This window comes from Physeter macrocephalus, chromosome 18 (genome assembly GCF_002837175.3).
Source record: "Physeter macrocephalus isolate SW-GA chromosome 18, ASM283717v5, whole genome shotgun sequence".
Taxonomy (NCBI): Eukaryota; Metazoa; Chordata; class Mammalia; order Artiodactyla; family Physeteridae; genus Physeter; species Physeter macrocephalus.
In genome coordinates, this window is record NC_041231.1 from 56,152,847 (window position 1) to 56,165,772 (window position 12,926).

The window sequence follows — 12,926 nt, forward strand, 5'->3', positions numbered from 1 at the left end:
GTGAGCTTTATGGGGAAACCCTGTCCTCGGCTCTGCCTCTGACCCCTTACATGAGCCACCAACAGTGGATGCAATGAACAGATCCCGTGAGCAGGTTCTTACAAAAGAGCAGCAAGCACAGTCCAGACCAAAACCAACCAAACAAAACCCCACAAAACTACAGGCAGTATCTATAATAGAGTTTAGGAATATGTAGGGCTTCCCCTTGGGTGGGGATGAATCCCGTCACCCGATCCTATACCTGAGTCTTGTCCCTGCTTGTCTCATGGCTGTAGTTTATCCGGCCTGAGTGGTATCAGCTCACACTGAGTAGTTCTTTGCTGCACAGGAGCCGTGGACTCGCTCCAGGTTTCTGCCTCTGCTGGTCTGCTCCGCCCACCCCTTTAAGACTCTCAGTCACCTGACTTGGCTTTTAGTCGTAAAATAGATGCATCTGTGCAGGAGTTTTCCTGGGCTGCCTTCTTCCTGGCATTCGGTGGCCTCATTACCCAGGATTTTTATTTGGTAGGTGACTCACCTCTTGTTCAAACGAGTTGATCATCTGAGAATCTTAGTGGCTTTCTGTCCACCCTCTTCTTGGGGTCCCTGGCCGTTCACTGCCCCCTTGAGGCTGTGTATTTTCTTTTCTTGGATGAGTCAGATGCTCAGAGCTCTGGCCACTGGGGCCGCCAATCTCCACTACTGCCTTCTGAGGCTGCCCCTGAGTAAGGTTGTTGGTGCAGCTGCTGCATATTGTCGGCTTGTACCCACAGATCCAGATGAACCATCTACGTGGGCAGTGAAGCCGGGAAGGAGAGAGAACCAGCCAGTAGGAGGATGCGCTGCCGCCGAGTGGACCACCCTGTGTCATCATTTGCATGGTCCCACGGGACTGTCCTTGGAGACACTGTATAAAACCTGCCTCAGGACAGTCTATCCCGGGAGAGAAGGAGGACAAATGTATCCACTGACTCCTATGTCCCATTAGCCAGCATCACCCCACGGGGCAGGAACTCCTGCACCTGCGGGCTGGACACCCCTGGCGGGGACCACGGGAAAGCTCTGGTGTGACAGTCAAGAGCTGTCAGTGAAGCGTGCAGCCCAGCTCCGTGGTTGCGCTGGAGTGAAACTGGTCACAGCCCTTGCAGGGCAGGCACGCGGTGCCGGCTGGATTAAGAGATGGGGGGGCCAAGAGGATGTCCAGTGCTTCCTAAAAGGCGGTGTCTGTTACAGGAACACAGCGAAAGGATGACATACAGCGTGGGGTTTAATAAATAACTGCCATACTTAGCTGCACTTTTTAGGCAATACATCGAGCGACGCTAGAATTATGTAATAAGAAGAGCAAAGGTGTGGTGAATGGTAGATTCGGAAGAGAAGAGGATGGGGCGGGGGGATGGGAAGCGTGTAGTTACAGTTAAATGGAGGCTGCGGTCACGAACCAGAGGATTATGATTCATCTGAGCGCCTGAAGTCCAAATAAAAAGTGCAAGTTGTGCTTCTGTTCCCGAACCCCGGAGTCGGACGAACTGGGCTCCCCGCGGCCACCAAAAGGCGGCGCTGCGGGCGCGGGCGGCCACCTGCGGGGCCCAGTGAGTTTCCCGTAGAAAGGCAGGCCGAGCCCCCGGGGAGCCGCGCGCCTCGGGCTGGGGACCCGGCTCCCGCTCCCCGGGGAGGGCCCCGCCCGGGGAGGGCCCCGCCCCCGCTCAGCGGTCGGGAGGAAGCAGCTGACTTCCTGCGTCTCCCCCCGCCCCCCACCCCGCGCCCACCGGCTCCAGCACCGCCGCCCCGCGGTGGGGTAGCAAACCTGGGGCCCGCAGGCCGCAGCCAGCCCCACGCAAGTTTTGTTTGGCCTAAAAATCCAGATTTCCACTTCTCTCAGTCACTTGGGGAATGAGGGTTTCTTTTTCCTTTTTTTTTACAGTTTTGGTCAGATCAATAGAGTGCCCATTTTCCTGGCTGCTTTCACTCTTCAGAACTGAGCCCTGTGCAACGCTTCATACCATAGCATTTCCTCTTTTGCACAACTTTATATATTAATCATGATTTTTTTTTGGCATAATTACTTATCTATACAGAAAATACAGTAAATCCTCAACAAGCCACCAGTGGCCTCAGTCTCCTTACAAGGTCCAGAGACACGAGGTATTCTCACCGTGGTCCCCTGAGGAAGTTTCTCCCGGTGTCCTGCCCCCTCCAACCTGGGCCGGTCGCTGTGTCCATTTGTCTGGTGCCCCGTGGGCAGCCTGGCAGTTCCTTTCAGTGCAGGGGGTGCCTGACATTTTTTTCTTTTTTAAAGCAGAGAAATCTCCTTTCTCAATCTAAATCCCCCATGAAATTCCATTATATAAAACAGGAAATGTAGTATTCATATAAATTACTCATTTACATTTATAACATTGACTTATTATGAAGTGAGTCTAGAGGAGTAATGGGATTAATTTGAAAAACCTACGATTTAGAGGAAGGAGCTAATTGGGGCTGTAGCCTCATCTTCCATTCATTCCGCTGCTTGGTCCTGGTGGCAGGAGTTGGAGGAAGCCTGGCTCGCCCAGGACGTCGTGGAAGGTTCTCAGCCACTCACCTCCCACTCCTGGCGTCTCCCTGGACCAGCCCAGGCGCAAGGCCAGCCTTCCTCAAGGGCTGCACGAGGCCATGGAGCCTGTGCTGGCGCACAGCCGGCCCAGGGGTTCCCACCGTTCAGTGTTTGCCACTGATAGCAGAAGAGTGTGCGTTTTGAGACGTTAACATATATTTTGCACATAAAATCGACATCTGTGAGCTCCTTGGAGCACCTGTGAGAGTTCACAGGCTGCAGTTCAGAAACCACTACAGTGGGGAAAAGATGGGGCTGAGAAAGGGCCCAAAGGTCTGCGGTGTTTCCATGGCAACAGAAGTTAGCTATCCTTGCTAAGGAAGAGGCCTGGTAGGTGGTGGCACAGGGAGTGGGACAGCTCTGGGTCACCTAAGCATCCTGGCTGGAGGCCCAGGCTGAGGGCCGAGCAGGTCACCATGTCTGGAAGAGAAGCCGCCACGCCCGCTGCAGCACAAGGGCTGTGTCAGGCCAGGGCCTCCGTCAAGAACACACTTGTGGGGCTTCCCTGGTGGCGCAGTGGTTGAGAATCCACCTGCCAATGCAGGGGACACAGGTTCGAGCCCTGGTCTGGGAAGATCTCACATGCCGCGGAGCAACTGGGCCCGTGAGCCACAACTACTGAGCCTGCGCGACTGGAGCCTGTGCTCCGCAACAAGAGAGGCCGTGATAGTGAGAGGCCCGCGCACCGCGATGAAGAGTGGCCCCCGCTCGCCGCAACTAGAGAAAGCCCTCACACAGAAACGAAGACCCAACACAGCCAAAAATAAATAAATAAATAAAAAAAAAAAAAAAAAAAAAGAACACACTTGTTTCCTTCTCTGGGCCTTTTGCAGACACCAGGGCCACCCGCCTGTGGAGGAAACCAGCTGGCACAGGCTGGCTCTGGCCCCGCCCTGCCTGCCACCCCAGAGGACCTGGACTCAAATCCCAGCTCTAGCTCTAACCTCACTTCCCCTCGGCTGTCTCCTTGAGCCTCCCTACTCCACGGCCCGACCTTCAGGATAGATGTGCTTCCTAGCGGGGCCCTCAGAGAAAGAGGCAGTGCTATGGCTGCACACCACCTCCTGCAGAGAGAAGCACAGCTAAGCTGTTTTCCAGAGCCTCTCTGAGCAGCAGTCTTTCTTGTGGGTGGTGAGAAAACACCTGTGCAGAGGCCTGCCAGACAAAGGGCACCAGCCCACTGTCCAGCCCTCCTCCCCAGGTCTCTGCTGGCCAGGAGCTGCCCACTCGTGGGAGATGATGTGGGCAGACCCACTCTGGTCTCATCTCCCAGTGTCCCTAGTGCCCCCAGGTGCCAACACCCTATCCCGGGCCTGTGGTGGCCACCATGAGCCAAGGCTGGCTCTTGGTCCTTGGGGCAGGTACCTGACTCCCATCCTCCCCCCATGGGTCCAGTCTTCCCTCCTCTCACACCTTGGCTTGGTCCTGCCCGGCTGGGTCTGCTCAGTGGGTCACCTCCCCGTGCTGGGACAGAGTTTGGCTTACACGTGGGCACTCCCCCTGGGTGAGCAGCCCCAGAGAGCACCTGGTGTAGAGAAGACACACACGTCCTGCAGCCTGTATCCTTTAGACCTGCGACACTTAGCTGTTAGAACACGGTGCTGGCCTCTGCTGGGCTGTGGTGCCTGCTGTGGGGTATGCGTAATTGGACCTCTGCCTTCCTCCATTTCCCAAGTAGCTTTGCAGCTACTTAGGTGCCTTAGACAGAAGGTCCTGCATTGCTTTAAAAAAAGAATCGTGGTAAAATATTCATAAAAGTTAACTGCTTTAACAAATTTTAGTTATACAGTGCAGTGGCATTAATTACATTTAGATTATTGTGCAGCCATCACCACCGTCCATCTCCAGAATGTTTTCTTTTTCTTTTTTTTTTTTTTTGGCTTCTCAACATGTGGGATCTTAGTTCCCCAACCAGGGATCAAACCTGTATCCCCTGCAGTGGAAGCATGGAGTCCTAACCACTGGACCACCATGGAAGTCCCAACCAGAAGGTTTTCATCTTCCCAAATGGAAACTGTATGCATTAAACACTCACACCAGGGCCCCTCCCTCCAGACCCTGGCAACCAACCACCATGTTACTTCCTGTCTCTCTGAATCTTGCCTACGCTATGCACCTCATGTAACTAAAATCATACAGTATTTGTCCTTTTGTGTCTGGCTTATTTCACTTAACATAATATCTTCAAGGTCCATCCATGGTGTAGCATGTGTCAGAACTGCCCTCTTTTTAAAGGCTGCCTGTGTTGCTTTTGAGTCTTGTGTAAACAGTACTGGCTTCCACACTTTATATCAATTTACTTTGAAAATACACAAGGACTTCCCTGGTGGCGCAGTGGTTAAGAATCCGCGTGCCAATGCAGGGGACACGGGTTTGAGCCCTGGTTTGGGAAGATCCCACATGCCGCGGAGCAACTAAGCCCGTGTGCCACAACTACTGAAGCCCGCACGCCTAGAGCCCGTCCTCCCCAACGAGACGCCACCGCAATGAGAGGCCCGCGCACCGCATGTTAGAGTAGCCCCTGCTCTCCGCGACTAGAGGAAGCCCGCACCCAGCAACAAAAACCCAAAGCAACCAAAATTAAATAATTTATAAAAACGAAAGAAAATACTCAAATCTTGAGAGGCCAGGACCATCTGCATCCTCTTACCTCCAGTGGCGCGCACAAACCCAGTGGGCCCCCAGGTAGCGCTCACTTCACAGCCTTCTAACTTAATAAGAAATCCTTCTGCAATTGGCCAAGTCAACATTTTATTTAAAAACACACAAACACGTACACAATGGTAACAACAGGAAAGGAGCCAAGATCTCCTATTTGGGGACAGGCTGACCGCATGGTGCTGCCATAAGCCTCACTTTAAGAAAAAGGGTACCTTCAAGACCAGATTTCCAAGCGAGATAAATTCGGAGGTGGCTGTGTTTTCACAAGAGGATTTAAGGCAGCGCCCCTCCCCGAGGGCTGGGGAGAGGGGAAGGGTTCGCAGGAGTATTCAAAAACCACCCCTTCACCTTAACGGCGGGGAGGGGGGCATCAGTCACTGAGGCGGTTCTAAAGCAGGAGGGAGATCAGATTTCCCTGGAGGCTGCTTTTCTTTCCCGGACGGGGAGGGATATTCTGTAAGGAAGTGAAGAAGGCTGGCGACAGAGGCTGGACCCGCTCAGGGGCCGGAGGAAGGGCCCGTCCCGCACCCACAGGCCCGGGGACCCAGACCCCGGTCTCTCCTGCGGCCGCCGGCTCAAGGCCCTCCATCCGCGTGGGTCACACGTCCTGCAGCGCCTCCTACAGGGCTGGCGGGCTGTTAGGGCATCAGACGGCGGCATCTGGGGAAGAAAGCGGCAGAGTTGGCAGAGCTCGGCCGGCAAGGCTCCCCCACGGCTGCGCATGCGCTGCCTCCCCCCGCCCGCACCACCGCCGGGGGGAATGATGATTCCTCTCCCTGCTCCTCCCCACCCGAGGCCTCTTCCTCAGAGGTACTGTAACTTCTTCAGCTGTTTCTTTTGGCTCTTCCCCGTAATTTTACCTAGTATATGTATACTTACACTTATAGATTACTTTTAGACATTACCTATTAACTTTTTCGCAATTTTTCATCATTTTTTCTTAAACAGCTTCACAGACGTGTAATTCATAGACCATACAGTTCACCCATTTAAAGTGTTGAATTTCGCCGTTTGCACTATATTCACAGAATTGTGCAGCTACCCCAACTTTAGAACATTCTCATCACTTCCAAAACAAGCACCACAGGCATGCGCAGTCACCCCTGTATCCCCTCCCGCCAGCCCTAAGCAACCACTACCCTACTCTCTGTCTCTGTGGACTTGTCTATTTTGGACATTTTTCCTAAATGGAATCCTACAATACGTGGTCCTTGGTGACTGGCTCCTTTCACCTAGCCTTCTGTTAGCTTTTTGCCAGTGGAACCATTAACACTGAAGCACTGCTGTGGCAACCTCTCTGCTGGGCAAGGTAAGGTGCTTCGATATTTTTAAAAAACAAAGAAAAAGAAGAAAGAAAGGAAGTGCTGGATCAAAGAAAGAAGTAAATTAACCGAAATAGCTGGTTTGACTTTCAGCAATTCTATTTCTAGAAATTTATTCTAAAGAAAAAATATTAAGTGTGTGTATAGGGATATATTTACAAGAGCACTGTTTAGTAGGAAAGAATTAAAAAAAAACAAAAAACAATAAAACATAATGCCCCCAAATAGGAGACAAGTAAACTACGGCACCGACATGCAATGGAGCCAGTGCAACACTGTGGAGCCATGAAGGATGCCAGAGAAGGACACCTAATGATGTGGGGAAAGTGCCTGATAGGCTAGATAGGAGCAGAAGACGTTACAAAATAATACATGAACTCTGATCCTTTAATAAATGCACATGTGTTGGGACTTCCCTGATGGTCCAGTGGTTAAGACTCCGTGCTTCCACTGCAGGGGGCATGGTTTCGCTCCCTGGTCGGGGAACTAAGATCCTGCAAGCCGCACGGGGCAGCCCAACAAACAAAACAAGCACATCTCTCTATACGTATACTCAGAGAGGAAATGCAGGAGGGACAGACACCCAGCAGGTGCTATTTCTGGGTAGTGTGATAACGGTTTTTATTTTTAAAAATTTCTTTTTCTTATTTCGATTTTCTAAAGGTACTACATTTTATTTTTGTCATTAGGAAACTCATTGAAAGAAAACGCTTGGCCATCAGAGACGTAGATGTTAGGGTGCCCCTGGGCGCTGTGGAGACAAGACGGAGCAGAGGGTCCTCTGCAGCAGGGTGGTTTCCTACTGCCGAGCTCCAGAGCCTGTGTCCTCCCGTTCCTGAGCAGAGGGGACCTTCTTGGTCATCTGTCTTCAGACCAGAACTCACCTGTTGACTGGGTCACGCACGAGATCTTGTAGGACAGCCACACGCTCGCCAGGCAGAGGAAGGTGGCCAGGAAACCGAAGATCTGCACGAGAGAAAAGGGGGCAGGAAGTGCCCAGGCCAAGGGCAGTCACTCGGGCAGCCTTTTCTGCTGTTCATCCCTGGGCCTGTTTCCTATACCAGCTGTGGCTGGGAGGGAGCTCAGGGACTCAAGTGACCCGGCCACCTGTCCTCGCTCAGGTGTGGAGGTGACGCCCGGGCCCCGGCCGGGCCCGCAGCTGGGACACAGGCCTCCGGTCGCCACCCCTCGCCTCTTATCTAGGCAACGATCTGCCCACGCTTGGGTTTATGTTTACAACTGAGCTGAGGCCAAGGCACCGGACTTTAATTATCCTGGGCTAATAAGACAGAAAAAGGAGGAACAGTACATTTTAATTTGGGTTCTTAACACATTAACGTTCAAATGGATTTTCCTGGTGTGGTAGCATCATCTGCACTTCATCCATAAAGGCTTTCTGTCTGTCTGGCTTTACAGCTGTGTCGGAGCCAGAAGCTGAGGCCCCAATACCTAGTATTAGGTTTGCACGTATTTAAGTAACATTAGGCTGAAATAAGTTCAGGCAGCGCTCCTTTCTTTTCTGTGCTCAGCTGTGAGCACCTAGGCCAGAGCAGCCGCCTCATTTGTGATAACGAAAGGGCCTCACGGTGGCTCATGAAATGATGGAGCAAGAAGCAGGGAGGGACTCAGGTGTCTTTGCCTGGAACTTGGAAGCCTGTAGCCTCTCCTGACTTGTCAACAACACTGGCAGCTGCAGCAGCTAACACTGACTGAGCACTTACTTCGTACCAGGAAGTGTTCTAAGCCCTTTAAAGGAACCCGCACAAGCTCTGCCAGGTGGGCACGGCTGTTACCTCCCCCCCTCATTTTTCAGCTCAAGAAACCAGGGACAGGAGGTCAACTCTTTAGCCCAGGAATGTGGAGCCAGCAAGGGCCAGACCAGAGATCTGAGCCCAGAGTCCACCTCTGCTTGCCTGTTGCCCAGGTGTTCTCGGGCCCTCCAAGTACATGGCTGGGAGCTCCCCGAGGTCCAGCAGGAACGGCCCAGGAGCAGCCAGACCAAGCGCAGGATTATCCAACCTAGCTGCTGGTTTCCACACATGGCTGCCCGTCACCCCACCCCCGACCCCGTCCACTGCCGTGGCTCCTTTTGTACCAATTGTCTGCACCACATAATCAGCCTATTAGAGCCTGTCCTGGCCTCTCGTTGTCTGTTCCGCACAATTAGCACATTATACACCATCCCAGTCTCCAACTGTCCACACTGCATAACTGAACAGTTTATTATAGGGCTACACAATGCTCTTCTGGATGACAGTGCCTTGTGTGCCAATTGTTTCATGCGCCCTGGCCTCCTAAGCTAGATCACCACTTTCTCATCAGCAGGGACCATGTCTTTTCATTTCTCTGGCCCCTCGCCCGGCCCATGCTTGGTCCTAGGCACAGAGATTGTGTATGACAAATGGGGTTTATTGGGATTCCAGGGCTAACATTGTAATGTGCCACCTCAATGAGGAAACCCAGTGGGAATCTCCCCGCATGGTCCTGAAACACAGCGGGCGCCAAGCTCTTCTGTCCCCCACTCCACCAGCCTGCCTGCAGCTGGGCAGGGGGCAACCATTCCTCTTCTTGGAAACTGCCTGGGGACGGGGGGAAGGTGCTTAAGGGGAACGAGTGCTCAGGGGTTTGGCCACCCCTCCGCGGTGACCTTCTGCCCCATACAGACTCCACCCCTCCGTGGAATTCTAGGCACTCACCCACTCTTGGCCCAAAGTCAAGAGAATTTTGGTACCGTGTGGAAGTGAGTGACTATCACACAGAGAGCTTTTCTTAAAACTCATTTGAAAAGTGAGGCAAGGGCTTCCCTGGTGGCGCAGTGGTTGAGAGTCCGCCTGCCGATGCAGGGGACGCGGGTTCGTGCCCCCGTCCGGGAAGATCCCACATGCCATGGAGCGGCTGGGCCCGTGAGCCATGGCCGCTGAGCCTGTGCTCCGCAACGGGAGAGGCCACAACAGTGAGAGGCCCGCGTACCGCCAAAAAAAAAAAAAAAAGAGAAGTGAGGCAAAATCAGTTCTGGCCTACAGACTTCCAAACTGTAAACAATTAGCTAAATCAGAAATCAGATGACAGGAATCTATAGATCTTTTTAAAATAAATGTATATACATATATGTGTATCTGTGTGATAAATATATATAGCTCCCATAGCACCATGTTTTGTCCACTTCCATGCTACTTCTATTCAGGTTAGCAGATGGGTCAATTTTCACCTTTGAAAGGTAAAGGAGTGTTATTTCCTGGCCTGAATACTGTTAAAAGTCAGGAATGGCAAAGCTAGGACTCACGGCAGATTATCACTAGCTAATCACAATAATGTTCCCCTGGGCTGGAAAACGGCCTCAGAACCTTTCCCTGGACAGGGCTGAGACAGCCATGAGCAAATGACCAGAGTGAACATGAGGATTAAAACCTACTTGCCCCCTGATTTAAGGGGTGGCTGTAAGAGAAAGAGGCCTGGGCCGCTGGGACCATTTGAGTTTGTAACAGCCCTGCCCATCCACCTTCTGACACCCTCCACCGTGGGCCCGAGTTTAAGGCTCTTTGGAGACCACTGCTGGTGGATCAAGGTCCGGACTGATTCTGAGAAAGAAAGGCCCCGGAGAACAACCCCTTTGCTGCCCTGAGAGGAAGAAAATGAGCATTCGAAACAGGAATTCACTCCTGCCACTTCCCGGAGAATGTCCTCACCGCTCCAGCCACCAGTCGGCTCTGGCTGTAACTCTTGGAAGCTGCCACGATGGACGCGATTAGGAGCAGCAGGGTACCGATTAAATAGTGCAGGAGTTCCTGGGGGCAAAAACAAAGCAGAGCAGTGGGTAGGGAGCTCCACTCCTGATTCTCAGAGGCACCTGGGTGTCAGGAGACATGAGTGGAGGGGAGGGAGTGACACTTCCTCTTCTCCCTGTAACACCCCGGCAGGAGCAGCGAAGCTCACTGGCAATGAGAAAGGAAGGCTAGCCAGGATGAGGCCACACAAGAGAGAAAAGACGCCAGGCAGGCAGGAAGAGAGGCGACAAAGAGAAAGGATGCTTCTCGGGTGAGGAGAGATGTCCCCTAAGGACCACTCCACTCCTGAGGTCAATCTGTCCACGGTACCTTGACCTCCGGCCAAAGCTACTAACAAGCAAATGAGCTGCTTCCAACTCCAAGGATGGAGAGTTTAAATAAAGCTCCAGCTCTGAGACACAAAGCCCCTTAAAAAGATGTGTGCCTTCGCTTCTGCTTCAGAGAAAGTTCTGGGCTAGCAATGTGCTGGTTTTGGTGGCTGCCTGGAGGGTCTCACCATTCTGTGAACAAAAGTCCTCCCAGTTCTGTCCTCATTTTGTCTTCCCTCTTCTTCTCTGTTGGAAGTGTGCCCTCAGGCCAGACTGCTGAGGGGTCTGCAGGAAGGGCTGACTCCGCCTTTGCTTCCCTTGGGTCCACAGGGGCATCCATTTCCGCCCCATTCACTCTCCATGATAAAATGGGGTCTTTGTAGGCCCTGGATGAGGCGGGGCCTCTATCATTCGACAACAAAGTAATGCTTCGCCTCATCCTTTCCCCTCCCCACAAACGCCAGATCAGAGGAGAACTGGGGCTTAGGGCCACTGACAGTGGGGTGTGCTCCAGAGAGAAATTTATAGCTGTCAAGGCCTATATTAAAAATGAAGAAAGGTTTCAAATTAATAACCTAACCTTTACCTTAAGACACTGGAAACAGGAAAGCAAACTAAACCTAAAGCAAGAAGTTCTAAAGAAGGAAATAAAGATTGGAGCAGAAATGAATGATACAGAGAACGGAAGAAAAATAGTGGAAATCAATGAAATCAATAGTTGGTTTGTTGAAAAGGTCAACAAAACACAGACACCTTTAGCTAGACTGATCAAGAAAAAAAAAACATTCAAATGACCAGAATCAGAAATGAAAGACAGATGGGAATTCTCTGATGATCCAGCGGTTAGGACTCGGTGCTTTCACTGCTGGGGCCTGGGTTCAATCCCTGGTCTTGAAACTAAGATCCCACAAGCAAAGAGGTGCGGCCAAAAATAAATAAATAAATAAAAGTGGGGACATCGCTACTGGTGTTACAGAGATAAAAAGAATTTTAAAAGAATACTATGATCAATCATATGCCAATAAGTTAGATAACTTAGATGAAATGGAGATATTCCTAGAAAGACATGCTACTGAAAATGACTCAAGCAAGAATAATCTGAATAAAATTTATAATAAGTGGAATTTGAATTAATAATAAAAACACTACCCACAAGAAAAGCTCAGGACCAGGTGGCTTCACTGCAGAATTCTACCAAACATTTAGAGAAGAATCAATTCCAACTCTTCCCAAACTCTTCTGAAGAACACAAGAGAACGGAACAGTTCCCAGATCATTCTATGAGGCCAATATTACCCTGGTAACAAAACCAAAGACATCACAGGAAAACTAAAGACCAATAATATATCTTATGAATACAAACGCAAAAATCCTAACAAACCAAATCCAGCTACACATAAACTGAATTATACACCACAGCCAATCAGAATTTATCCCAGGAATGCAAAGTTAGTTCCACATGTGAAAATCAATGTAATATGCCATATTAATAGAATCCTGGGGGGAAAACCTACATGACTATCTCAATAGACAGAGAAAAAGCATTTGACAGATTCTAACACTCTTTCAGGATGGAAACACTCAACAAAGTAGGACTAGAAGGTAACTTCTTCTATTTGATAAACCTCCTACAAAACCCTCACCTAATATCATATTTAATGGTAAAAGATGAGTGCTTTCCTCCTAAAATCAGGAACAAGATAATGATATCTGCTCTTGCCACTTTAATGCAACATTCAACTAATTTCTTGCAATGAGCCAAGAAAATGAAGCAAAATGCATCTAGATTGGAAAGGAATGTAAAACTGTCTCTATTCACAGATGGTATGCTCTTATAGATAGAAAATCCTAAGGAATCCACTAACAATCTAACAATTAGGTCTAATAAATGCTTTCAACAAGACTGAGGCTACAAGATCAATATACAGAAATCAATTGTATTTCTATCCATTTACGATGAACACTCCAAAAATGAAATTAATAATTACATTTGAAATAGTATCAAAAAGGATAAGATACTTAGGAACACACTAAACAAAAACAGTATAAAACTCATACTCTGAAAACTACAAAACATTGTTGAAAGAAATTTTAAAAGATCTAAATAAATGGGAAAACCTCCCATGTTCATGGATCATGACTTAATATTGTTAAAATGGTAATACTCTCCAAACTTATCTACAGATTCAATGCAATTCGTATTAGAATCCCAGCTGACTTCTTTGTAGAAACTGAAAAGCTGATTCTAAAGTTCATACGGAATGGCAAAAATCCA

General features: G+C 50.1%; 1 protein-coding gene across 2 annotated transcripts in view; it reads right to left on the bottom strand.

The window, feature by feature from the left end:
- Positions 1 to 5,317: 5,317 nt before the first annotated feature.
- Positions 5,318 to 12,926, bottom strand: part of CMTM7 (CKLF like MARVEL transmembrane domain containing 7) — a 44,975-nt gene continuing 37,366 nt past the window's right edge. Inside the window, exons 3-5 of one of the 2 annotated variants that reach the window (XM_024116529.3) lie at positions 10,245 to 10,343; positions 7,443 to 7,524; positions 5,318 to 5,896 (exon numbers count right to left, since the gene is read on the bottom strand). In XM_024116529.3, coding sequence (XP_023972297.1) covers positions 5,883 to 5,896; positions 7,443 to 7,524; positions 10,245 to 10,343 — 195 coding nt within the window. In that variant the 3' untranslated portion in view covers positions 5,318 to 5,882. The remainder of the gene's footprint in view (positions 5,897 to 7,442; positions 7,525 to 10,244; positions 10,344 to 12,926) is intronic. The other variant, XM_024116530.3, reaches the window with a different exon arrangement.